Here is a 26,126-nt window from a genome sequence, read left to right as displayed (position 1 = left end):
AGTATTACAGCACGCCAGACTCCTCGCAGTTAGAAAATATGACACTGCAGGTAGACGTCTTGTGAAAGAGAAGCCAATATGAATCGAGGCATGTCTGTTTTTCATAGGAGATGGAAACTGATAAAATAAATCAGTGGCCCCATGTGGCAGTTGCAGGAGAAAGAGGAGTGCTGTATTATTGGGTCTGTCTGGTATGTGGAGACAGGGATTACCTCTGATCGTCGTCTAAGCAGTCGGCCTGCCCAGCTCTGAATTCAGCTCAGTACCCTGGGTGGATAGGCTGCCCATTGTCTTGGAAAATGCTGTCTCATGTCAGAGCCGAACTGTTGCTGAAATTTCATCCATGGGGATATTTCAGGAGTATTAGTTCGCCGAATCTCTTAAGTTTCGTAATCTTTTAAAACTCCAGTTAATTAGGGGGCAAGGTTGTGCAATGCTGCCTGTTTTCTAAGAATATACATTTTTGTTGATATTTGCTGACATTTTTCTCTATTTCACAGAAGAAATTTGGTTTATGTAACAAGCAGAATTTATGTTGATGTAAATAGATTTTAATCTGTTAATCTTTGTATTGTGACTGATACTGCAAACTGTACAGGAATAGTAAAGACTGACATTGTTATAAGAATGCACCTGCTGATCTGAATAGAGATGGTGAAAGAATTTCAAAGCATATCCAGTAGGTGGAGTAAAACCCCACGAGTTGCTGGATCTGATCTGACTAACAGTATCACTTTAAGGAATTTTGTAATCTCCTACAAAAACTGGTATTTTGCCTTCATGATGCCATTGCTTATTGGTATTGCTTCTGTACCAATAACTCACTGTGCAAAACTGTGTTCATATGATTTATTATTTGCTTTGCCCCATTCTGTTTAAGAAATGTAGAGATTAAAAAATACCAACAAGACTCAAAGCATAATACAGAATTTATATCTTAACATTAAATGCATTTTGAGAGTATTGAGAGCATTTTCATTGGAAGACACATTTACCATGGTCTGGTCTTCTTCCTAGTAGTCATTTTATATATATATATTCAGTATCAAAGAAATCAGCTGAATTTGTATTATTATTGATTTATTAAGGATTACTAGCATTTTAATATTTGATCTGAGGAAACAGAGTAATGGTAAAGTTGTCAAAATATGCCCTCTCTTCTTGAGTGAAAGACTGTGGATATATTTTACATAAATTGTAATGCAGCATTAGGAGTAATCATTCATACTACAGTAACATTCTGTAGATTACTTCCTGACAAATAGATTTTTATATAGTGTGAGAATTATATTATTGAACAGAAATACATATATATATATATATAACATGGAAAAGAGAAGCTGTAGATTGAAGCAAGTGGAAACATCTTGGCGAGGTCTTCATCCAGTAGTGGATTGATTTAGGCTCATGGTGATGATACATATACACACACCTACTGTGTATATAGTCTTAAAAAAATAAACAAAAGTATGTTTTTATCATCATCAGTTTAAATTGTTGCCACAAACTGGCATGCCATGTTTTCATTCTCTACAGATTTCTGAAGAATAAGTGAATCACTGCACTTTTCTAATTAAAACTGAAGCCCCAAATAATAGGAAGCTTACAATGTGCAATCAAAGTCTGTGGGTGATGGAAAGGTAAGAGGCAGAGAATAATTGGGTTGCAGGGCTGAATCTTAAACACCTTTGCACTCTTTATTCTGTATTCCGCCCAGACTCCAGACTCTGTAACCCCAGACTCTAGAACATTTTACCTCGAGGTATCAGAGAGGCACCTTCCCTAGAGATGTTTAAAAACAGACTGAAAACATATTTATTCATGATTTATTTTTAAGGTTGTTTATGGTTGATCTGACATTATTTATATATTTATTTACTTAATCTTATCTATAACTGATAGTTTTTTTTATTTTATTTATTTTACATGTCTTCCATTTTTTTCCCGATGTATTTATGTATTTAAATTTGTAATTATTTGTTATTATTTACCTTTGTTGTTGTTATTTTATTTGTAAAGTGCTTTGGGCTGCACACTTTCTATGAATAGTACTCATTTATTTATTCACTTATTTTTATTATTGGTCTCTACAATATGCTATATTGAAAAAAAATATTGATTTAACAAATGAGTTCTGTGTGCTAATTTCAGGTTGGAGATGAGATAGTGAGGATTAATGGCTACTCCATCTCTTCATGCATTCACGAGGAAGTGATCAACCTCATTCGAACTAAGAAGACCGTCTCCCTGAAAGTGAGGCGTAAGTTAAACACCACATTCATCTTTTTCATCCTTAATGCACTTTGAATACACCAATGTAACTAGTCTCACACACTTTGAAATTACAATATCCTTGTGTTTGACTACTGAGAATCTGGTGAAGGTTCATGGGCCAGACACTCATCTACTTAAGTGGATGTTTATCTGTCATTTTATATAACTTGTGACTTTTATATATATTATATAACTTTCTTGGTTGAGTTATTCTGATAATTGTCACATTGTATTTTATATATTTAATTTACAATGCATTACATAGCATCACTCATTTTAATATTAATCAGTTGATTGTTATATTAACAGTAAGAGATAATTCATGATCAATATACTATTATTATTATAAATATAAATTATACTCTATTAGCATTTGCCTATTTGTCATTATACTTGCTCGATACTGTAATTATCACTGCAGGGTACATCATTAATCAAATACATTTAGAACTGAAACAACTGCATACGGCTGTACTGCATGAAACACAAAACTAAATTAAATAACTGGCTTTGCAACACATCTTTATTATACTGACAATTATAAGCTTATATATTTTTCATCTCATCAGTTTTAATTATCCCTTCTGTGTGATTAAATGCATTCAGTATATTGTCTGAACATTTTTAGATAATTTTTTTAACTTGTATTATTATGTTTTCTATGCAGATGTTGGCATGATTCCAGTCAAAAGGTATATATTATATAGTACTTTTAATAACTGAAAGCCATGTTTTTAAAATTCCTTTTATAATATTGACTTAAATGACTAAAAAACATTCAGATATTTTGATGGGTAACATTTGTGTTACATAAATATTATATGTGTAAAATATATTATTGTGATTTTAATGCCAAAATGTTTTCCTATTACTTGATTATTACAGCTTCTAATGTAATAATTTCTGAGAAACAAGAGGTCAGGCAATGAGCAGATGATCATTAGATATTGATAATAGCAATTGGAGTCAAATCATCTGGTTGCAGTAGTTATTACAACTAGGACTTTCTGTGCTCAAATAATAAAGTTGACCAAATGCTTTTTTCCCCCTAAACAGCTCATCTGATGAACCTCTGAAATGGCAGTTTGTTGACCAGTTTGTTTCTGAGTCTGGGGTAAGACCTTTGACACACAAAGCCTTAAGACATATAGAACAACTATATTTTTCTGTATTAAATTAAAAAAGCTTAACTCAAATAGTATTTATTAAATTGTTATTAATTTAAATAATGTAGCCAAAGAAAAATATACCATTGTATTCTGTATTCTAAATTGTCATACAAAAACTAGAACTGCTGTAGATTACAAAAGTAAATAATGAATCTATCACATGTCACTTGGGGCTTTGATCAGCATTAGTGGTAAATAGGTTTCAGATTTTAGACTGACAACAGTTGTCAACTTGACAGTTTGTGATTACATTGCTATTGATCAGAAGAAACTAAGTCCCCCGCTTCCAATCTTTTCATTTGAAAATGTTTTTCTTATAACAATTACACCCAGCAAACTGATATGGCATGCTTATAGTTGGTATTTGAGGTTTCATTTAAATGCACATCACAGGAAAAGAAAAGCAGTGTGGCTGGATTAGCATCAATCGGAGGGAAGGAAGTCAAAGAGAAGAAAGTGTTTCTCAGTCTGGTTGGCACAAAGGGAATGGGTATCAGGTATGTGACTTAGACAAGTGAACGGTAAGATACAAAGTTATGACTGATTGGAATTTCAGCTTTCTCTGAATGGTCTGAGCCCCTATATCACTATCACTCCCATTACCACTGTTGTTGGGGCACTGTCATTGATAAACAATCAAGCAGTTGTCTCCAACGCTGACGATGGTCTGTCTCTGCGAAGTCCATTCCTGTCCACTCTTTTAAGTCATCAGTCCATGTGGGTTGATCATGTTTAGTCTGGCCATAATGTATAGCAATAGGGAGTGTCCCTGCAGCCCAGTTACCACCCATAATTTAGTGGGATACAAGGATTGTGAAGCAGTGAGTTTGTGAGTTCATTCAACCATTTAATTTCTTAAAATTATTTGACAGGCAGTTAGGACAGCCTTACTGATATTTTGTCATCTATTTCCTTCACTTTCACAGTGCATGATTTTAATGCACAATGTATGTTGTTTTCATGAGCATAATCATGTTTGTGAATGTAAAATAAATTTTTAAAACACATTTTTAAGATAGGTTGTTGATGCACTATTTGTGGTTTAATGATTTTGTTTTGATCATAGATACCAGGGGGTTAATTAAAAAATAAAATTCTTGAGGGTGTGTTTGCATCAGTTGTAGAAGCACTCCTGTTGATTTTTGATTCTTCTACATTAGCATTTCAAGCGGCCCAACACAGAAGCCGGGGATATACATCAGCAATGTGAAGCCAGGGTCGGTGTCTGCAGAAGTGGGGCTGCAGGTAATTATTATACGTTGATGTTACAAGATAGTCTTTCATGTTTTCTTAGTGTGCAATATAAGTTGAAATGTTTTGCATGTGTTGTAGGTGGGCGATCAGATCATCGAAGTGAATGGTGTAGACTTTGGAAATCTGGATCACAAAGAGGTGAGCTATTTTAGACTGAGAGATTTTTACAATGACAGAATGCATTGACAGAGTTTATTAAAATATTTACCTAAAAGTGCAATGTATATATTTATACATACATATGTATACATATATTTTTTTTAGGCAGTGAGAGTCCTCAAAAGCAGCCGGAGCTTGACCATTACAATTCTTACTGGCGCAGTGAGTACATTCTTATAACTGTTATCTTTAAAACAGTCTCATGATTCGCATCTCCGTCTATAGCATGTATAGCAGGCATTCGCTCTTCTTGCATCCCTCATTTTCTCTTCAGTCTTTTGTTACAACTACCTACATCTCCCAAGAAGGATTCTGTCACCTGTGTAAAGAATTGTTTTAGAGGAAAAAAAAGTTCCTGAAGGAGCGGTCAGAATGAAAATATATACATTTTTTAAAATGACCTCACTGAAGCGTTTACAGGGACACAAGACAACACCACAATATGATTAAGACATGTGCTCTAGTACATCCTAGTGTGGCTCTGTTCCATTGCCATCATCTGTCTCTCCCATCCCAATCCTGCCTGGCCACCCCCTCAGTATCTCATCTCACCCTCACCAGGAGGCAGGTTTCTCCCACAGAATGTTCTTCAATTGAAGCAATGCAAAATCTGCCCAAGGACAGAAACATGCCTCTGAGGTGTGGGGTATTGTGTCAATGTCCCCAGGGCAGGGAGCTGTTCATGACGGATGAGGAGCGGCTGGCCGTGGCTTCACGCAGGGAGCTGGATCGCCAGGAGCTGATGCACCAGAAGAGAGTGGCGCTGGAGACCAATAAGATCCTCAAGGAGCAGCAGGAGAAGGAAAGGCTGTAAGTCTCCTACTTGGAAAAACTGTGAAAAAAAAAGGTCTCAAGACTTTCATTAGTATATAATCTGTATATCACATTGTGTCCTTTTGACTAGTATCAGTTCAAAGTCTAGACAGCATTTTTTCTTTTTCCTGCTGCTTGATAAAAATACATTTTTCTGCAAGTCCACCTTCCCCCCCCCTCCAAAAAAAACATAAAGAAAAAGAAAGACCCTGGTAACTAATGTGGCTCTGTTACTTACATATTGGATACATGAACAAACATTATAAAAGCTTTCTTGTGACATTAATCAAACGAAGGCCATTAAGGGGAGTTATTTTGGGTTAATGGTCTTCAATGAAGAACAGCAGCATATGTTGTTTGGTACTGTCCCAGCTTGTGGATGATGGAACAATTTAAAATGATTCATCTCTAAGGCGATGGCAATGCTTTTGTATGTACATTCACGAATCATTTCATCAACCATCTGTGCAAGACTTCAGAGATTACAGTACGAGTGAAAGTGTTGTCTGTATACAGTGTTGCTTTTGAGTGATGAAAATGATTGCCAGTCTTACACAGTGTTCTTAAAAGCTTTTGCCAGCCTTGTCTTTCATTAAACAGCTGATGACTTGTCATTGTTTAGTAGGACAGGTTCAATTGCTTGGAATAGATTAAAGATCATTATGAACCCTGTTTTTAAATGAATGAATTTAAGGTGTGTTGGTTTAAACAAACACAGAAAACGTCTGTTGTTCGTATTCAGATTAAGAAAATAACGAAAAAACATATTTTTCTGTTATTCTATATTAGTTAAAGTGCATTTTCAATTATTGTTTCTCCAGGAGAAAGATGGAGATCTCACAGAAGACAGTGGAGGAGGAGGAACGCTATCGGAAGGAAATGGAAAAGTCAGTCTCCACTAATGAACTTATCCATACTGATCCCCTAACATAAGAAAAGCTACTGTTTGTTGTTTGTTTTAAATGTATATTGATATCCCAGCTGTAGAGTACCAGTAAACACTGCTTCTATATGTAAACATTTTCAGAAAAGGGTAAGGAACGCGTTGAATTGTCTTGCTTTGATTTATTTATATCAATGACGCAAAGGCCTGGTTTAATAACCGAGATTCAGATGCTGAAATGTTTTTTGTGTTTGTTTGTTTTTTCTCCACCGTATTATTGTAAGGGCCCGTCATTTGTGATTGACATATTCTGATGTCATTTGCACAAAGGTTCTGGTTTTTCTAGGTTCTCGGATTTGGTAATGTGGGGAACCTGACACATATGTCTAGTCCCTGTCAGAACAGAAAATCCCAGACCTCTCTTACTCCAAACATAAAAACATCTCCGTCTCGGAAAGGCTCCCCATGCGACAGGAATTGAACCGAGACTGACACCTCATCATGAAATCGTAGAGGTGTCATGGCCATGGCATGATACTACCGGAGAGGGAGAGGAGAAAATAAAACAATGATGATGCAGCAGCCAAAACGGCAGGTGGAGACTCGAGATGATCCTACAGCAGGATGCAGGATTTAGCTCATAGGGACCTAGGCTTATGACCAGCTTTCTGTTTAATCATATATATTGAAGGACAACCTTTAGGTGCAAAGGGGTGGATGTGAAAGTGGCATTAATCCTCTCCCTAAGAATACCACTTTCTTTTTCCAGCAGAAGAATTAAGCACCTAATGACTTTTTTTCTCTTGTTTGCTTCTAACTTATTAACACCTGGCTTCACTGTGAGCATGCAAACCCAACCGTGTTTTTTTTTTTTTCCTGTGGGAGAGACTATTGGCTCACAGTAGTAATTTCAGATCAGAGGAAAATAGAATTGAATGCACATGAGATTAAATAGGCATGGTTTTGTACTTGCTTCGGCAGGATAGAAGAAGCAGAGAGGAAACACCACAAGGAATGGCAAGAGGACTGGGCACCCCGGGAGCAGCCTAAGACCCCGGTGTCTGCCCCTCCAGAGATGAACACCCCTCCTCTGCCCAAACCCAAGAGCTCAGGTGAGGCCCAGCTGTAAATGGACAGAGAAAAAAGAGATTAAACAAAAACATGAATAACCCAGCAGTGTATCACCATATTACTGGTGTTGCAAATGGTGCTTTCCCCACTCATTCACTGCCTGCAGTATTTCCTGTTGAGCGAATGAAGATGTGACGATCCCTAGAGGAACAGTCTGCCTGCTGCAAGACTATCAATTTGCAGTGTCGACTTCTTGAGTAGACACACAATGCCTATGGATTAGATGCTGTTCCCAATTCCAATAACAAGTGTATTTTGGCCCAGCGTCCTACTGCAGGTTATTTCTAACCATCTAGAGACTGGGAAAGTATTCTGTTTCAATAAGCCTGTTACTTTCCTATTAGTTTTTTTTTTATCCCCCATTATAAAGTATTATATGTGAAAGCATTTCCTTGAGGATTAATCATAAATTATTTGTGTTCACCGGTGTTGTCTCTGGTGGTTCCCTCATCCCCTTTTCAGTGTCTATCTGATCGCTGATTTCCTTTTCTTATTTCATCACCTCCTTTCCTCCTAACTTTTCTCCTCTTTAGCAGATAGTGATGCTCCTGTTTGGCAGCATGACATGGCGGAGGATGACGAGGGGCAGGCAGGGAATGACTCTGAGAGCGAGCAGCAGGTTTGCACTTGGTCAGCCTGAAACAATCATTGTGCTGGCACTGGATTTATTTTGACAACCAAATCTCAATTTAGTAGCTGGGAGAACAGTACATCACTTCCTTTTAGTAAACTCTTTTCCTTTCCATTTTGGGTTTTGGGTTGGGACCTTATGTTTTGCTTTTTGTTCTGTCTAAAGAAGGTAAAAAATGAATCAGTTGGTTCCACGCAAAACGTAGTTTGATGTATGGGCACTGAGATGTTATTTTCTCATGCAGTTTTGGCCAGTAAGCAATGTGTATCTTTTAGATCTTGTTTTCTTTTTAATTAATCAATCTTTAACGTTAAACACTGCCTTCATCACAATTGGGCAGTGTTTCCCAGCAATTTCAAGCCTAACACACACTGACCTAACAGTAACTATTTTGCGGTACGCCAAACCATCCCACTTGCCAAGCTTACATTCAGTGAGAACCCCAAACTTGTCCTAATACAGGTGAGGTGTGTAATTCTAGTAAATATGATTTATTTATTTAGTTTCATTGTTTTTCTCTTGTGTGGCTTTTCCAAAATTCCATGACACACCCATGATGATATTTGACATTGGTGAGTTGTAATTAGGGGCAAACTTTAAACACCAACGTTGGTTTAATTCAGGAACTTTTTAATTTAAATAAATTATGTTTATTCTTTCATTCTAAGTAATTCTAAATAATTGTCTTCATATGTGTCTTTTCAATTGACTTTTTTGTAGGCATTTTGTATTGAAAAATCTGCAATGAAGCAAATCCTATTGATTTTAAATTGAATTCCCACAGGAATGGAGTCGCGGACATTTGTTTGAGGACAACTTCAGTATTCTGTTATTTAACCTTTTCTACTGGGAGCTCATTCTTGTGGCTCGTCTTTGGACTGGCAGGCTGGTGCCGTTTTTATTAAGCCTCCGTGCTTCATGTAGCACAATGCATTTGAGTTAAAACACATTCATTTTATGTTCCTATAGCTTTCGGCTGGTTTTATCGCTATGAAGGGAAATTGCCTACTCTTCGCAAGGTACATTGTGTGTAATCTTTTTGCTGTGCAATTGTTTTGTTTTTCTTGTGTGATCTAATATACCATATATCAAGACTCAAGACAATTAGACTCCGTTTACATCTCTGCACACTTATGTCATGTTTATATATTTCAAATAGAGATGGAACAAATTCTTGGGCAATTCTTAAGTGATGTACGTTAAATTAGCCAAAAGAAAAGCAGGGAAATGGTAGATGTTGATTGTGGCATCTATTTAATTTAAAAGCTATTGTTGGATAACTGTCGTTTAAAGTGCATTTTTAATGGTGTGAAGTTGTTTGCTACTTTGAGCTGCATGGCATTAGAAGTAAAAGGTCTAGTTAGTGGTTTTGCTAGGTGCTGTAATTATACCATGTTGACATCTCAGAAAGGAAAGAAAGAAAAGGCGAAAAAGAAGTCCTCTAAGATTGACAGCCCTCAGGAACAAAGGAAGAATAAGAAGGAACTCGAGTTTGAACTGAAATTAGCCAAGGAAAAAGAAGAGATGCTAGAACGAGAAAAGCAACTGAAAATCAGTAGGCTTGTACAAGAGGTATGATTTTTCCCTGTGTGTCATATTATTTGTAAATGCTATGGCATAGGTTTTATAATATTCTTATACAATACCTTATCAGAAAAGTATATTTAAAGAAACTTAGGTATCAGTTATACATAGGCCAGATATTTCTGTTGATATATACTTGATTTATTGTTATTGTCCTGAGACAAAATACATTTCTACTAGCACAGGAAGTAGCTTCTAACAGTTTCTACCAACTGCGCACATGAGATATATTTCAATTAAACAAATCAATCCACACACTGTACTTTGCAAATCTCATTACTCTTTATTGTCACAGATACCGATCTGATATTTCCAAAATACAGAGAACAGAATTATTTATTTTCTAAACGCACAGTATAAATTCACAGAATCCACAATTTAGATATGACGTGACATACACGTACAGTATCACGGAAACAAAACAGGGTAGACCCACTTTTGCCTGCAGTAACAGGTCTTTGGTTTAAAAGCCAAAGAGTCCTAGAGTGTCTTGTTGCCTTTGTGGAGGTCTGTATTGTGCCCTTGGTTTTATAAGCAGTAATGTGATTCAGGTGTCGGAGACGGAGAGGGAGGACCTGGAGGAGTCGGAAAAGGTTCAGCACTGGGTAGAAAGGCTTTGTCAGACTCGATTAGAGCAGATATCCTCAGCAGAGAATGAATCCCCAGAGGTAATTTTGCCCTGTTCTCATGAAGGGGCTGTGTGTGCTCTGACGTTTTGTGTGCGGTGTATAGAAACTGTGCTCTTTCTAAACTCTGGCGCCTGCATTGTATTGCATGTGGTCTGATTTTAGAGCAGCAGACAGCTATAGGAAACAAATACTGCTCAGCATTGCATTTTTATTCTGTTCCCCCCATCAGCCAAAGTACTTTTGCAATCTTTTTTCTATTCCTTTTTCCTTTCTCAGAGGACTGATGGAAATCCACAGTTGTTGTCACCGGTGCGATGGGGTTCACTGCTCTGTGTGGACTGTTACTTTGCATGGTTGGTTGTGCGACTGACTCAGTGTGTGGAGGCGGTGCAGGGGGCTAACTCACTGTCCTTATAGGTGTCGTCAGGCAGAGCCCCCTCCACAGGGCCGTCTGTGCGTCGCTTCCCCGGAGGCCTGCAGCTGACCACCACCGACCTGGATGACATTAATCTAGATGACGTGGATCAGAGTCTAAAGCAGACCATAAAAAGAATGGCGCCGCCCCCCCCCTCTCCACAACCCAACCACCCCCCCTCCCCTCGGCCCCCCCCACCCCCTTCCCCCCGGGTGCCTCCACCCTCGCCATCCCCCCGACCGTCCCACTCCCTCGTCCACCTGCCACCCTCCCCTCCACTCCCCAGATTGCAGCATCCCTTGGCCCCACGCGGGCGGGGCCCCCCGCCCCCTCTTCCTCAGGCCCCCTCCAGACCCCTTCCTGCCCAATCCTCCTGGCCCCCCTCCACTCCCCAGCCTCACCCACATCCTCCCACCCAACCGCCACCGCCTCCACCACCCCCCCCTCCGCCCCCTCCCATGCAACACATTGGCGCCACTCGCCCGGATGACAGGTTCGGGGGACACAACTATCGGCCCTCGAGCCCAGTAGATTCAGGTAACGACTGGGAGGTGAATAACTACAGAGCGAGAGCTGCTTACAATACGGTCAACCCTACAAACAGCGAGCCGTCCTACCCTCCCAGCCCCAAGGTAGCTCAGCATGACACACAAATGACATTTGTAGCTTTTACTTCTAATTAACAACCTTGTTGCTTTACGTAAAGCGAAATTAAAACCCTAACTGTTTTTCCTCATTTATTAACCAATCATATTCATTTCAAGTTGGTACAGTGTGACAGTATGTTCCATTTAATTAAAAGTGCACTGTGCACAGAACCTAAAGTTTTTGAATATTATGTTTTTCAAAAGGGCTTTTTAAAAACACTTTTGATAAGAATTATTGACCTCTAAATATTTTCTGTATTGTTATTATTCCTGCTTCTTTTTTGTGTATTTTGTTTAGCAGTATTTTTATAGCTTGAGTGGGTTGAATAATTTAATATGAGGATTTCATAGTTTAATCCAATTATATAAACCTATGGAGGGTTGCATGGGTATGGTTTGAGTGTGCACTATAGTGTGGTTCAATTAGAAAGCCCCTTCAAACTCTGCCTGCTTAGTACTTTTGCCTGACACATGTATTGTTTAATAATCAAATCATGCTTCTACATTACGACACTGTAGCTGAATTCGTGAGATGCTTTCTCTTGTTCACATTCACAGTTTGTTTTCTGTGCAGTAGTCTGAATTGCAGTTTTGTCTTTACTGTGGTTCAGGTGATGAGAAATACATCTCATGCCAGCAGAATCTCATCATCAATGAATCCATTGGTATGTTAGTATATTTTATCTGACTGCATACTCATATTGCTTTTGTAGTAATATATTGACAGAATCTGTTAATTGTCACAATATGTCACATCATTAATACAAGACGTCTGCAGTTGGTAATGAGGTGACTTAGTATAGGATATGTAATTTTTACTGCATCTGCATTTTTCTGAATAGAAAGTACTGAAATTGCAAAATCCTTCCATACGTAGGCCCTGATTTCAGCTCCTTTAAAGCTGTCATCAAGGTGTGTTTGTTTGTTTTTGGTTCTGGTTCTGATGTATTCTGTCATTGTTTTAATGCTGGTTCGCTCCATAGCAATTAGCACCCAGCCCGCCCAGTCAGCGCCGCCCAGTTGGGCCACTGACCTCCAAACCAGTCATGCTTCCTCCCTCCCAGGCCGCTCACAGACCCACCCTCCGCTCCGAGGCCCTGGTAAGACATCGGCCTCCCTCGCTTTCACCTCCGTCTGTCTCCCTGTGCCTGCCGTGCACTTTCCACTTGCACTCACTCTCCGAAGCGAAGGGTATTAATTTCACTGCTGCGAGAGTGAATCTCTAAAGGTTTGTCCCAGAACTGACTCCAGAGCCAAGCCAGTTCTCTGCGATGTGAACATGTATTAAGTGAAGTTCCAAGAATTATGTTTGTAAATGCCTTCTTTTAATTAAAAAAGCGGTAGCGACAGAAACATTTCAGCAGACATTTTAACCATAGTGGTTTCTTGTGTTATTCCTGATACTCTTCCATTGTGGTCAGTTGAATAAGAGGAAGATCTTTGGTTTTTAGGTTTGTTACCTGTTTGTTTTTCTTTGTTTGGTTCCATGCAATGTTTCAATAAGTGGTTTAGTCTATGTAGTTGTCTTTCCAAAGAAGCATCAGATACTGTTGTTTAAATGGAAGAACTTTACCAGTGAGCCCCCAATACATTTAGATCTCCTATTGGTTATTATATCTAATCTCAGAGTTATTTGATTATAAGCAAATAATATTTTTCTTGTCATTGTATTATCTAATATAATTAAATCAGTGCTTTTTACTCTGTCTGATATATTGCAAAACTAAATAATAATGGGAAACCTGAAGGTAAACAGAGACATTACAGACAATTTGCATAATTAAAAACCCCCCAATGGACATTTGTTTCAATGTTCTGTAACGTGTTGGTCATCAGCAGGTCAATTCATATTTGTTTTTTAAACTTTACCATCCTAAAACTCTTGCAAAAGCACAAGGCTATGAATCACTGTTATTTGTTTTATTTAAAACTGGTACCAAAAATAAACCACTTTGACATTTTTAGGATCTGTACAGTGGACAAATCTTGATCTTTTGGGACTTTCTCTCCAGGTTTGAGTGGCAGTGAAGGAATCTTGTAGCTCTGGTGTTTGTTTGGATTCCTACCTCTGTTTACCAGCTGAAAAATGTATAGAGCAAATCATTTTTCCTGTCCTTGCGTTTTTGTGAATTTGTGGCAAGAAATATGCTTTCAGGCGGTTTTGTGGATAGTGTGCTGTAATACTTTACATTACTTGGCATCTCTCCTTCTTCCTTGAAGTGTCTGACTCAAATTCCAATACCTTATAAATTCTAGCAAACATTTGCACATGATTTCTATGTGGCTTAATGATATATTATAAGTAAATGCATTTCCAACTGGGTAAAATTAGTGGTTATTAACTTAATTCAGCTTCAAAAGCCCTATACTGTGCTGAATTGGAGTGGGACAAAAAAGCACATAACAGCTGCCATTTGATGCAGTTGACAGTTTTCCAAATAGCATCAGAATCCCATGTGGCTTTTTTTTTTTTAACTCTACTCCAGTTACCGCATTTAAAATATTAAATTCTTGCCTGAAACTGACAAGATCAAATGTACAGTTGCTGAAACCTTATCTGTCAGAGTGCCACATATTTTTAGATCATATCAGAATTTGTGTTACATTTCGGTTGGTTCTGAGTAATGTAGTCAGTAGATAAGCTATATTTCTCACTGGGATTAAGTTTAGGGTTGGGCTTTGCCAATTTTAGGCTTCTCTTTAGGTTTGTGTTTCTACTTTGTTAAATAAGACGCACAGAGTTGTGGGTTGACTGTATCTTCAGATAGTTGTGTTGTCTAGGGTTGGGGTTTGGGGTAATGTTTGAGCTAATATTGGCTCCTGTTGGTGTGATACAGTGGTCTGTAGTGTCAATATTTCTGTTTGGCTTTGCAAAGCAGTATCATTGTTCAGATTAATTATTCAGTTGTTAGGCAAAATTATTCTTGTCCTTTTTTATGTTTGTTTATATTTTATATAAAAAGGAAATTCATAAATCATGTACATAATCAATTTTACTAAACTATTTTACTATATGATCTCCAAAAAGACATGCATCATGCTGGGTTTTCTATGCTCCAAAGTTTTACCCTGTATTACAGCCCTACAACAAGAGAACAAACCCACACATTTGATTAAGGCTGGTTTCTTGTAATCCTGAGTAAAATGCAGTGGATAAACACTGATAGGAAATTAAAAGGCTGCCTGGCACATTTTCAGTAATTGTATTAAAGTCTTGCCTGTCACTCGAAACCTTTAAATCTAAAAGAGGGAACGGACAAGCTGCAATTGTTTTGTATAGCAGTAAAGGTGAGGTAATTGAGTTCACGGATGAACAAATAGTTTGAATTTGTGTAGCTACTGAAATAAATGGCAGCCCACAGCACATTAAGCTATGCAATCATAAATCATCTGAAACACAATTACAGAGAAGCTCAGCTATATGAATACATTGTATCAAACACCTATATTTTGTATTCATTGCTCACTATATAAACAACAGAGTTTAATTAGTGCTGAAAGCCAGAAGAAAAACAAACATTTGGCCTGCGTAAAATAGTCAATGCATTTCTGACAGTTCAGTCAGAATTGTAAATGTTTCTACCATATATATGCAAAATCACTACAGATTCATTATGATGAGAAACACGTGTTACCTAATTGGAGCACACATTTGGCACAACAGTGGCTATTCAAGTCATTAAACTGGAGTGCATTTCTCAATACATTACTTTCATTGCATTTTTCATAATTAACAGAGGATGGATTGCTCACTAAGGACAAAGACAATATTGAATCAGGCTGAAACAGTTAGTGTATGTATACATCTCCATATTTAATGTCACCAAAGGCTTTAAAACATTAATTTATTACCAATGAGATGCATATTTATACTAATATATTAGGGAATGCCATCTTCTTTTAGCTTTTAATGTAACAAGGTTGTTTTTTTGGTTGCTTTTCTCAGATGATCTTTTCAGTGAGAATTTGTTTTATTTCTGTAGAGGGGTAAGGGGCAGTAGAGCAAAAGGGTCTGTAGTCACAGTTTTGTAAAATGTTTGAAGGGAATCCTATGAGCTGATGCACAATGCCAATCTCACCGCAAGGCACCCTGAGTCATTACTGATGTAGTCTAGGGCAAGCTATAATAATTACATCATAAAGATTTGGTTATGTAGGAAATAGTTTGCAATGCAATGGCAATGATAAGTTGAAATGATGGATACACTTGGAAATAGGTCTTATAGATACATTTAGGTTTATTATTTCGAGTCATTTAGCTAAATAATCCTAACATTGTCAAGTTCTTTTAAGAAAAAGGTTGCAATTATTAGTGGGTGTTTTTCTTATCATCCATAATGCAATGAAATCAAATCATACTGGAAGACCACTACACACCATCCTGTTTACACAACATAATTACAGCCAAAAGATGTGTGTCTGGCAAAGGGTTGTGGTGCCTAGCAACATACTTTGTGGTATTTTTATGTGTTGAACTGTTTAAGATCTTTATGTAATATATAAAATTATATGTTGCCAATGAAGGCTTCTTGGATAGCGCAGAAGCTGTTTAGATAAATGCAAATGATTAAGCAGAGGAGCACTAAATGCTGTCTATGCTGACTTGTCGGCATAATAAACTAGTGCAAATAGTACAGTTAATTTTCTTGCTTCATTGATGCCTTTAGAAAATGGATAGCGGAATGTCTACAGTAGTGCCTTTCAGTGTTTCAGTATGTTTTTGCTACAGTGCAGGATACCACATATTGTGTTAATGAAGAAGCAATCTGCTTTTGTGCAGAGTCCATTAGAGAAAAAAAAACATTTAGTTTTCTGAAAGGGGAGATCATGGTACAATTTAAAATGATAGTCCAGCTTATCTGAAGAATCTCTGTGACCCTGCTGTTGAGAAAAGCCTGTGTTGGAAATGAGCCCAGGCTAGAGTGCAGAATAAGCCCCTTAATTCAGCTATTGGAGTGTGACGAACAATAATTGAAAATCTTTTAAATTGAACTAGCAGGCAAGGATTTGTTACATAACAGATCAGGGGTGGCCAACCCTGGTCCTGGAGAGACACAGGGTCTACAGGTTTTTGGTTTATACAGATCATTAACTGCTTAATTGAGCCAATCCTGGGACTTTAATGCAAAATGTCCCTGTGTTCAATGTGTCTTGTGATTTAGAGAGACCTGTAGAATTGTGGCTCTCCAGGAACAGGGTTTGCCACCCTGTAATATAGGGTTGTAGTTTCAGCTGCAGAAGAATATTATAGAATATTAAGACTTGAATCGTAGAGTGTCCCCAATTTGAGGGACATCATTTGTTACTTTCACCTCAGCTTTTGACCTCAGCACATGCAGAATACTAATTTTAGAAAAGTTTAGAAACATTTAGCACACGTTTAGAAAACACGTTTAGACTTACTATTTAATTTTTAAATAATTCAGAATTTAATTAAACTTTAAAAGGGCAGTGTCTTATAGTCAAAGCCAGGAGAGTCATTTTCAAATTTACTTTTGTGGAGAAAGGGATTTTACTCTTTCATGATACATTATAAAAACCTTATTGGCTTTAACTAAACAGTCTAAGCACTGAATGGCTGATTATCACAGTATGTAGTATAGCAATTGGACAATTAGCGCTTGTTGTTGTTTTATCCAAGTAATGATTGCACATTAGATATGGCTGATAAGCTTCCATAAAGTCTGTAAAGGTTAATTTGCTCAAGGTAAACAATCAAGTGTCCTCCTGTGTTCTCCATCAGATCTCCAACCTGCTACATTAACATCAACAGAGACTTGATTCAAACCCAGAATGGGACAAAGTTTAAACAGCTATATTTGTAGATGTGGTTCTGCTTGGTTTAAGATGTCTCTTTTGAGAAAAACATTGGAAATGTAATTTACAAACAAGCTGAACCAGGTGCAATAACATCAGAATGTATGCATTCGGTTATGAAAAATTGATTCATTTTATCTGCCATCCACATAAGTGATATGAAGTCAATAATAATCCTTTATGAAAAGACAAATATTTCTTCTCAAAAGCCATCTGCAGATGCATGGGATTTGAGCTGAAACCTGTTTGTCTGAAAATGTTGTTTTTTGCAGTAATAATATGAAAATGATATTGTTGATTTTCTATCACTATTGTAAATGGATTGTGTGTATTGCCTTCATTTGGGATGCTGTTGTGACTTCATTTAGAGTGTGAGAGCTTCTGATTGAATTGTTCAAAATACATTTGTGTTAGTAAGAGTTAGTAAAGTCCATATTGACCCAAAATCCCTCAAGACCACCTAATTTGTTTGATAGTTATTGATATTATTGAAGTCCTTGTGATGAAGATAGATTTTGATGCACTGTAATATTATTTTTATGTCGTTTTATTGGAAGGTGATCTAACAATAAATGCAGTTTTCAGCACAATATCTCGTTTAACCTCTTTCTGTATCTGGCATATGTAATATAATTTATGCAAGCCTAATATTTCAAATCTGATCTTATTTTTCAGCCCCAAGAGATGTTAAAAAGGATGGTGGTATATAACACCTCTTTCAGATCCAACAGAAAACAAGTAATTAATCACACCCATATCCCCAAACTGGCATGTCTTCACTCTTAATTTACACCTGGTGTTATCTCCTTTTTTCTGTTCTTTAGCATCATCACATATTTTACTTCATATGTGTTGTTGCCATATGGTCTGTTTTCTTTTTGCTAGCATGGCTTGCAGTTTGCTTTAACAATGTTGCTGCAGAAAGCTGGTGTGATGTATTTTTTCCCCCTCATCTTGATCTTGACCTTTCTTCCATTGACCTTGGTTCAGAGTGACGTTGGTCTGTTTATTGAATTATTTATTTATCTGCGTGATTCCTCCATGCCCGAATCTAGAGACTATAAATAAAACACATTTGCTGCGGCTATAGCTGGGTTTAATATCTTTGTATTCAGGTCGTAATTTAGTAGACCTTCTTACCTTTTTAAAATTATGTATTATGTTAATAAATAATACATTCTGTATTAGTAAGTAACACATTTTGTATTGCACACAATAAATCATCATGGTACAATTACATTTGAAGTCACCTTAAATTAGTAATTTTTTTTGGCCATTCAACTTTTATTACATTCTCATAAAGCAAGAATTGAATGCTATGAATTATTTTACAGTAGAGGCTCTAGGTGGAATATTTAATGTACTGAATCTTCCTTAAAATGTTCGTCAAGGTTTTACAGAATTGGTTGTCAAAATAAATTTGTGCCAGTGTTACGTCCCAATTGATTCGCTACTTTTTTTGTTGCTGCTTGTTTTCCTGTCTTTAACGGCAGTTTATGAATATACACTCCAAAGTGTTTATATTCCTGAGGGAAATACCTGGCCATTCATCTCCAGCAGGATTCAAAGGATTCTTCCATCGACCTGTGTGGACCAAGCCAGGTTAACATACTGAATAAAAAGACTAACAGTAATTGGTGAAATGTTCTGACTCCATCCGAACTCCTGATCACACTGTTCTATTATATACGTAAACTAATAAGAATGTGTTAGTGTTAAATCCAGGTTCTTCAGGCTTATATAACTACTGACTTATTGCTACCTCGTATGAAGTGTGTTTTTTTTTTTCTTGTTTTATTAATCTTTGTTTTTTCAGGTCTTTCAAAAATATGTAGAAGACTTTGACCCATATTCCATGGTATGCAAATAAATATTTTCACTCCTACTGTTTTTCTTTTTCTTGTTTTATGTATATAAACCACTAGGCATCTTACATATGCTCATATATCTATAAAGTGTTAAAACAATAAGGAATACAGGATGAGTAAGACTCATCACGTGTATCAGTTTCAAATTTGACATTATTTCTGTAAATAAATCCATTGGTAGCACCCTGTCTCTGCCATGTCCAGCGTTTCTAATTCCCTGCCGTTGTAATATGAATTATGTCAAATCTGACCTTTAGAATCGCATGCAAGGGATTCTATTAATCAATAGCTACACTCTCCCCACTGTTTCCTCTGAGGACCACATGCTGCACATTAGCACCCAGCATTATTTATTGAAACTCTCAGCATACCTTGTCCATCTATCTTCTCAGTGTTTAAGATGCATCTAACTTTCTCTCAGTCTTAATTTCATTCTTGCCCTTCTGCACTTGTTTTTCAGTTTACTGCTGACCAGATAGCTGGAAGGGATGTGAGGCTTCTGAGAATTAAAAAGGTAAATTATTTGGTTTATTTATGTTTTCTTTTATATATTATCTTTGCCAAAAAAAAAAAACTAAGAGTATATATACTCCTCTATATAACAGATGTGCATGTTACACAGAGAACGTCCTTCCTGTTTTTGCTAGAATAGGCACTTTTGCTTATATGAGTGTTCAACAATATACACCATATAACCAACATAATTGTAACAACTTTAAATAAAAAAAAGACATGATAATGTTGTATTAAATATGATAAATGCCTCTTCATCTCCCAGTCTGTTTAATTGTGTGACCCAGTGTGTTATTGTTGTTAAAAATATTGGATTTGACATGCAATCTTGTTATTGCTCTCAGGGCTAGGATTAAGGGGAAACTTTGTTTGTGAGGGGCCTAGGTAATTTAATTCTGCATCCACAATGACGTAGATAACTCTGTGCTTATTAGAATTTAGTGGAGATTGGCGACATGTTCAGTACTGAGGTGAGAAGAGAGTCAAATGTCAAAGTGTTTGATAGGAGCTGTGAATGGGTCAGAGTATAGTAAAGTTGTGTCTTGGTCCCCGTTTGACAGTAGCTGTAACTTCCAATTCAAGGTAATAGACAATAATTTAGGTAATAACGAAAATGACATGTAAACTAATCAATACAAATAGGAAACCAAATTGGAAGCGTATATGATAAAGTATTGTAATGCTGGGATGCATCCTTCTGGTCCTTGGAAAAACAGTTAATCACTTCCAGTCATAATCCAGACCCATCTGTAATCACACGCACATGCGCAGGGAAATAATTCAGGCCAGGGGATGTACAGTGGCAGGAAGTGCGTGAGACTCATGGTGGGAAGAGAAGGATGAAGGCTGAAAGGTCGGAGTTGAGGTCTGTTTTGAGATTTATGTCCGTTCTGTGTACAAAACGTCCACTTTGATGTGTCCTCAGGAGGGCCCCCTGGATCTGGCTGTGGAGGGGGGGATAGACTCTCCTCTGGGGAAGATCGTCGTCTCGGCCATTTATGAAGGCGGCTCTGCAGATAAGCATGGTGAGAGAGCCTGCTCTCAGCCACGGCTGCACTGTTATGTCATGTTCCACTGTGATAACAGTTGAAACAAATGATGGAAAACTAACATACATGTCCCCCCCCCCCCGCCCCCCCTCCGACCCTTAAAGCAATGAAGAAGCCTCACTATGTTCAATGTGCTATAAGTGATGTAAAGTATTTGAACTGAGACCTCTTTGGTCTACAATTGAATGAGATACCTCAACGTTAACTAAGATGGCATTAATATTGTGAACTCAAGCAACATTTTGACAGTATAAGACCACCAGAGTTATGAGGTCTTTCATATTCCATGTCATTTATTAAAGGTACAGATACAAGGGAGTGTTTCTTTAGCAGCATGATTCTTTAAATTGAATCTTTTGGCCGGCCCTTTGAATATATTACACTCGGCACTGAATGAATTAAAACACCTGTCTACACTGCCACCTGTTTCTTCAGATTTTCATTACGTTAATCTGGACTTCAATCCATCATAAACATCATTCACTTTCACAGATTGTGTTTTCAACAAATTATTTTTATTTTATTTTCTATGTAAATAATGTTTATTCAGATGTCTTTAAAGTTTATACATTCATAGTATCACTGTGAAACAACAATGTACTCTGGTGTAATTTGAGTTGTTGCTGCAGAAGCAATTTGTAATACAATATAAAGTTCATGAGACTTTAAAGATAGATATTATAGTCTCTACCAAGGAGGTTTCTATGACTGCTCATTTAAAATAATATGTCTCTGTCCTTTGATATTTGATATTCATATACTCTATATTACTTCATGGTTTGCCACTGGTATGTTTGCCCTGCCCCCCCCCACTTGACAACTCCCTCTCTTTCATATTTATCGACCCCCCCAGCTTTTTTCACAAATCGCACTCTGTTTATAGGTGAGAGAATTTGTATGGTGTACTGTTTTATTACGGTTTTGTTTGATTTTGCCTCCCACTTAATGTGTTAGTGTGTCTTTTAATACCAGGTGGAATAGTAAGGGGAGATGAAATAATGGCTGTAAATGGAAAAATCCTCACTGATTCCTCCTTAACTGAAGCCCAAAATTCATTAGCAAGAGCCTGGAACAGCGGTGGGGTAAGATTTTGGCATTTACACAAAATTGTAAGTTTTCTGTCGCTTGGAGAAAAGTCTGAATAGAAATAGCTGTGATTACGCTTATAGAATTTCAGTGTGGTTTCAGGGTGTCAATCTTCTTACCAAAAAAAAATATATACCCTTCCTTCCAAAGAAGGATTAAATGAATAAGTAATAAAAAAGGAACTTTTCACTTCACAGATGGTCAACATGGATTTAAAAGCCTGTTGCAATTTGGATTTATCTGCTTGTTCGAGACACTAGTAAAAGAGATAATCCTTTATGAAGATTGATCAGTCTGGGGGTAGAAGTGGGGAAGCCACAATACTGTACATCTAATAAGACTGATTTGTGGGAGATGACTTGGATGCAGCTTGGATCGGTTTCGGGCTCCTTAGAGAGTTATCCAGTCATGATGTCGTCTTAATGTCTGTCTGTGCCTCTCTAATTTCCAGGATTGGATTGATCTGGTGATTGCTGTATCTCCTCCTAAGGAGTACGAGGATGAAGTGTATGTATACTCTTTCTAATCAGTCGTTAGTGTCCTTTGATCTATAAAGGAATAAAGAACAAGGGCTTTCTTTGCATTCTGAATATATATGTATAACACATTTGTAAACAGGCCCTAATTTATTAGCAATTTAAATAACACTATGGCTCTACTTCAAAGCACAAGAAGACAGTAACTTCCCTAATTGTCCATTCATACACCATTTATGAAGTCTGGGCTAAATTGAAATGAAAATTGCTAGTACCATGTGTGGTTGAATTCACTCACATAATGGGATTGCTTAGATCCACTTTCTTTCTTATTGATTAGGATCAAATAAAATGTTGTTTACTTCCTAACCATGAATAGTGTCAACAAATCCCAATAGATTATAATTATGTCTATGGATGACCTCATTAGTTTAGTTTAATAGCTTACGCAATTGTCTTATTCATGTGAGGCTACAGTCTAACTGGAGTGTATGCAAGCACTTGGAGGCAAATGCAAAAAGACTCAAATTTGTCATCTCTACACAGCTCGGCTTAATACCTAGCACAGTGCACAAGACGATGATGTTTTCTGATTGATTCATGTTATCTGTGTATACAGCCCTAAGGCAGCATCAGTCAGTCCCACTGCAAACAGAAAGGTTTTCGATGGCAGTGCCTCTGTCTACAGACAAGGCTACCTGCTGCAGTTGTAGCACCTTCAGTTTCCGAAGGGTAACTATGAACTGGCCTGGGGGTTTGGCATGAGACTTGGAAAGGCATGTGTCAGTGTATGCGTTCATCTGCATGTTACAGTCTCTGTCTGTAAACCAAGACTGCTCCTGCATCAGCTTCATCAGTGTGCTTGAGAAAGAGAACAAAAGTAATCGTCTTTCCTCTGGACCTCTTTTTCAATACTATTTTGTATATATAGCATACATTTTTGTAAGCAACACTTGTTATGGGAAGAGAGACCTAATTAACCAGTCGTCTGAAACTAAGGAAGTGTTAAAAGCTTTGGAGGAAAACTAATTCAAACCCCATGTTTAATGTCTCATGATAAACTATTATATATTGACACAAAACAATTACAATAAATTTTCCCCTGAAAACATGATAATAAAAAAGCATTTTGGGGCATATGCTGACCTTTAGCGGTAGTGCTGATTGATGTTGTGAAAAGGGGACTGTTACATGTAATGACACATACAACTGATTATCAATGTTAACACGTGTACTTTACTTAATTTCTGAGTTTACAAAATACTGTTTTGGGAGCATGTTATTGCATGAAGCCCACAGCTGCTTGTTTTCATTTTATTACATCGCTAATATTTTCTGTAATACAATTTAACTAAAGGCATTGTTTAAAGTAAGTAATTGAAAGCTGAAATATGAATAATTGGTGATCCCTGAATATGTATTGAATACTAACAAATAACTTTTGCATCCTGTACTCAGTATCAGTGCCTAATATTACAAGAAATCAAGCTCTACTCAAATAACTTGCTGTTTATGTCATATTTAGTTTAGAAGAGAAAAGTTTGCTTCATTTTGCTGACCTTAGTGTTTGAAAAATGATGGATTAAACCTTGCTTTACAATAAATAAAACCCTTGTATTTTTCTGCAGGACCTTCTTTTAGGAAACGGGACCAATTGACTCTACTGGCCATATAGATCCTTTGCACCAGGGTGAATCAGTTTGTACTTGATCATGTTTTTGTTTGTTTTTTGGCATCAAATAATCGTAACTAGAACAATGATTTAAATCTTACAATTTAACAGAAGACTGTATGTGCCTGTCTCTTACAAAACAACGTATTTTGCCACATTTTGATGCCACCTTCATTCACAAGTTAGGCTGGCTTAGCTGACTTTTAATGTACTTCACGGAAATACAAAGTTCTGCTGATATTTGAACTACCTAATGGAGTTCTCCATCCGAACTGTGAATATCGCTTCAGTGAAAGTCCTTGAACAAAGGCAGAGCCATCATGTTATCCTTGTAGTTCATATCCTATAATCTCTATAATCACATCCTGACAGGATAGCCAACAGTCTCAGCTGCAGCATTCCTGAGGCCAGTGAGGTCATGAGAAGAGGCCATGGCAAAGCCTGTGTATTTTGTCTACAGTGTGTGGTGTAAGGATTGGATAGTACACTGTATGCTAACCATGCCTGGATTCCCTTACTGAAATAGGTTTCGGAACCAAATTGTTTTTTTGATGATTTTGTTTTTTTGTTTTTGTTTTGCCAAAAGTTATCTCTGGAACATCATGATTATCATGAAACTGCTCTAATACGTGGGAAATATGATCGCCAGAAGCTACATTTTACATTTAACTATTTATGATTTTCCGCCTCTAAAGACTAATCCAGGAGCATTTTCTTTATTTGACCTAATTAAAGTAAAATGTCTAAAGTCTTAATGACTCATTTAATGTGTCACATAAGCCTTGTCAATTTGTTGGTATTATTCTATTGAATTAGTAAAATCACAACTGCCTTTTTCATAGTAGTTTTTGTTTTATTATTTTCATGTACATATAAAAACAAATCTGAGTTCTGATTTAAGTCCTATTTTCTTTATCCACCGTGGCTTTTATTTTTTATGTTTTATAATGTGCCTTTAACCTATGTACTATGTATGCATTCATATCAATGCATTCAGAGAATCAATAAAGACATAAATCCAGATCCAATGGAAATTGTTCTGTTCTTTTCCTCTGAGCATAAAGTTGTTGTTTTTTCACTTCACCTGTTGTTAATGGACTTTTCCCCAAGATAAATAACATAGAGAACATTTTAGTCTAAGGACCGGATTAAGACAAAACTTTGACCCACCCGCTAATAGCAAACTACAAACCTGTACATCATAGCAATTACATTTATGATTAGAAGAAAGTGGCACGTTACTAAAAATGAACCCGCAACTGAATACAGTTGTGTAGTTTTCTATTAGTGGGTGGGTCAAATTTTTTATTTAATCCGGCCCTAAATGTGATAATAATATCACAGTAGTTTCCAGGACATCTTCTCTCTGAAAAGGTGTGTGTGTGTTGGGGGGTTACTTAGCCAGTTAAACTGCATTGAAACCTTTGTCTTTGTCTTTATTATCAAGCAAACCTACATGGTATGTTCTCAGTTGATTGTAATTGTCCTTGTACTTACTTAATCAGCAGTAATATATTAATGAATGAATATATTATAAGTATAATTTCAATTTGTGACGTTCACTGTATCTGTAATAAGTTAAACAATAACCAAAGGAAGACTGTAGAGGGCAGTGTTCGTCTTGACACGGTTTTCTATTTCTACACGACTGAATCGTTATATGTTATATACAAAGCGTATACATGTGAAATGTGTATTTATTTAAAACATTAATTTATGTATACTATTCATGTGATCATAATTTACAGTCCCTTCACAATTATATTTTACATTGAAATGTTACAAGAAAAAATAAAATGTGGACATTATTCTGTAATTTCTATAATAGACTGTAGTTGTTACTTTTCGTCTACGTAGTGTAAAGTAACTTTTTCTCACTGACGTTCTGCAAAAGGAACATGTGCGGAAACAAAGTGTTCACCTGTTTTTGTTTTGTTTTTTTCTTACGGAACATTACACTTTACAGCTGTCAGTGTTAACCAGGCTTTCAATGAAATGTTTAAATTAAATTAACCTGAAAGCACTACAGGTAACCCAAGAAAAGCAGTTGAACACC

General features: G+C 36.9%; 1 protein-coding gene across 2 annotated transcripts in view; it reads left to right on the top strand.

Annotated features, from left to right (window-relative positions):
- Positions 1-25,098, top strand: part of ush1c (Usher syndrome 1C) — a 36,525-nt gene extending 11,427 nt beyond the window's left edge. The window contains exons 5-21 of one of the 2 annotated variants that reach the window (XM_066700955.1): positions 2,152-2,260; positions 2,942-2,966; positions 3,331-3,388; positions 3,837-3,940; positions 4,604-4,688; positions 4,776-4,835; positions 4,962-5,018; positions 5,524-5,666; positions 6,491-6,556; positions 7,534-7,664; positions 8,220-8,302; positions 19,223-19,264; positions 19,735-19,788; positions 20,713-20,812; positions 21,809-21,918; positions 22,374-22,429; positions 24,027-25,098. In XM_066700955.1, coding sequence (XP_066557052.1) covers positions 2,152-2,260; positions 2,942-2,966; positions 3,331-3,388; positions 3,837-3,940; positions 4,604-4,688; positions 4,776-4,835; positions 4,962-5,018; positions 5,524-5,666; positions 6,491-6,556; positions 7,534-7,664; positions 8,220-8,302; positions 19,223-19,264; positions 19,735-19,788; positions 20,713-20,812; positions 21,809-21,918; positions 22,374-22,429; positions 24,027-24,039 — 1,296 coding nt within the window. In that variant the 3' untranslated portion in view covers positions 24,040-25,098. Of the gene's footprint in view, positions 1-2,151; positions 2,261-2,941; positions 2,967-3,330; positions 3,389-3,836; positions 3,941-4,603; positions 4,689-4,775; positions 4,836-4,961; positions 5,019-5,523; positions 5,667-6,490; positions 6,557-7,533; positions 7,665-8,216; positions 8,303-19,222; positions 19,265-19,734; positions 19,789-20,712; positions 20,813-21,808; positions 21,919-22,373; positions 22,430-24,026 lie in introns of both variants that reach the window. The other variant, XM_066700953.1, reaches the window with a different exon arrangement.
- The last annotated feature ends 1,028 nt before the right edge of the window (positions 25,099-26,126 follow it).

The sequence above is a fragment of the Amia ocellicauda genome, chromosome 4 (assembly GCF_036373705.1).
Source record: "Amia ocellicauda isolate fAmiCal2 chromosome 4, fAmiCal2.hap1, whole genome shotgun sequence".
Classification (NCBI taxonomy): Eukaryota; Metazoa; Chordata; class Actinopteri; order Amiiformes; family Amiidae; genus Amia; species Amia ocellicauda.
This window is presented reverse-complemented; position numbering and strand designations above follow the sequence as displayed.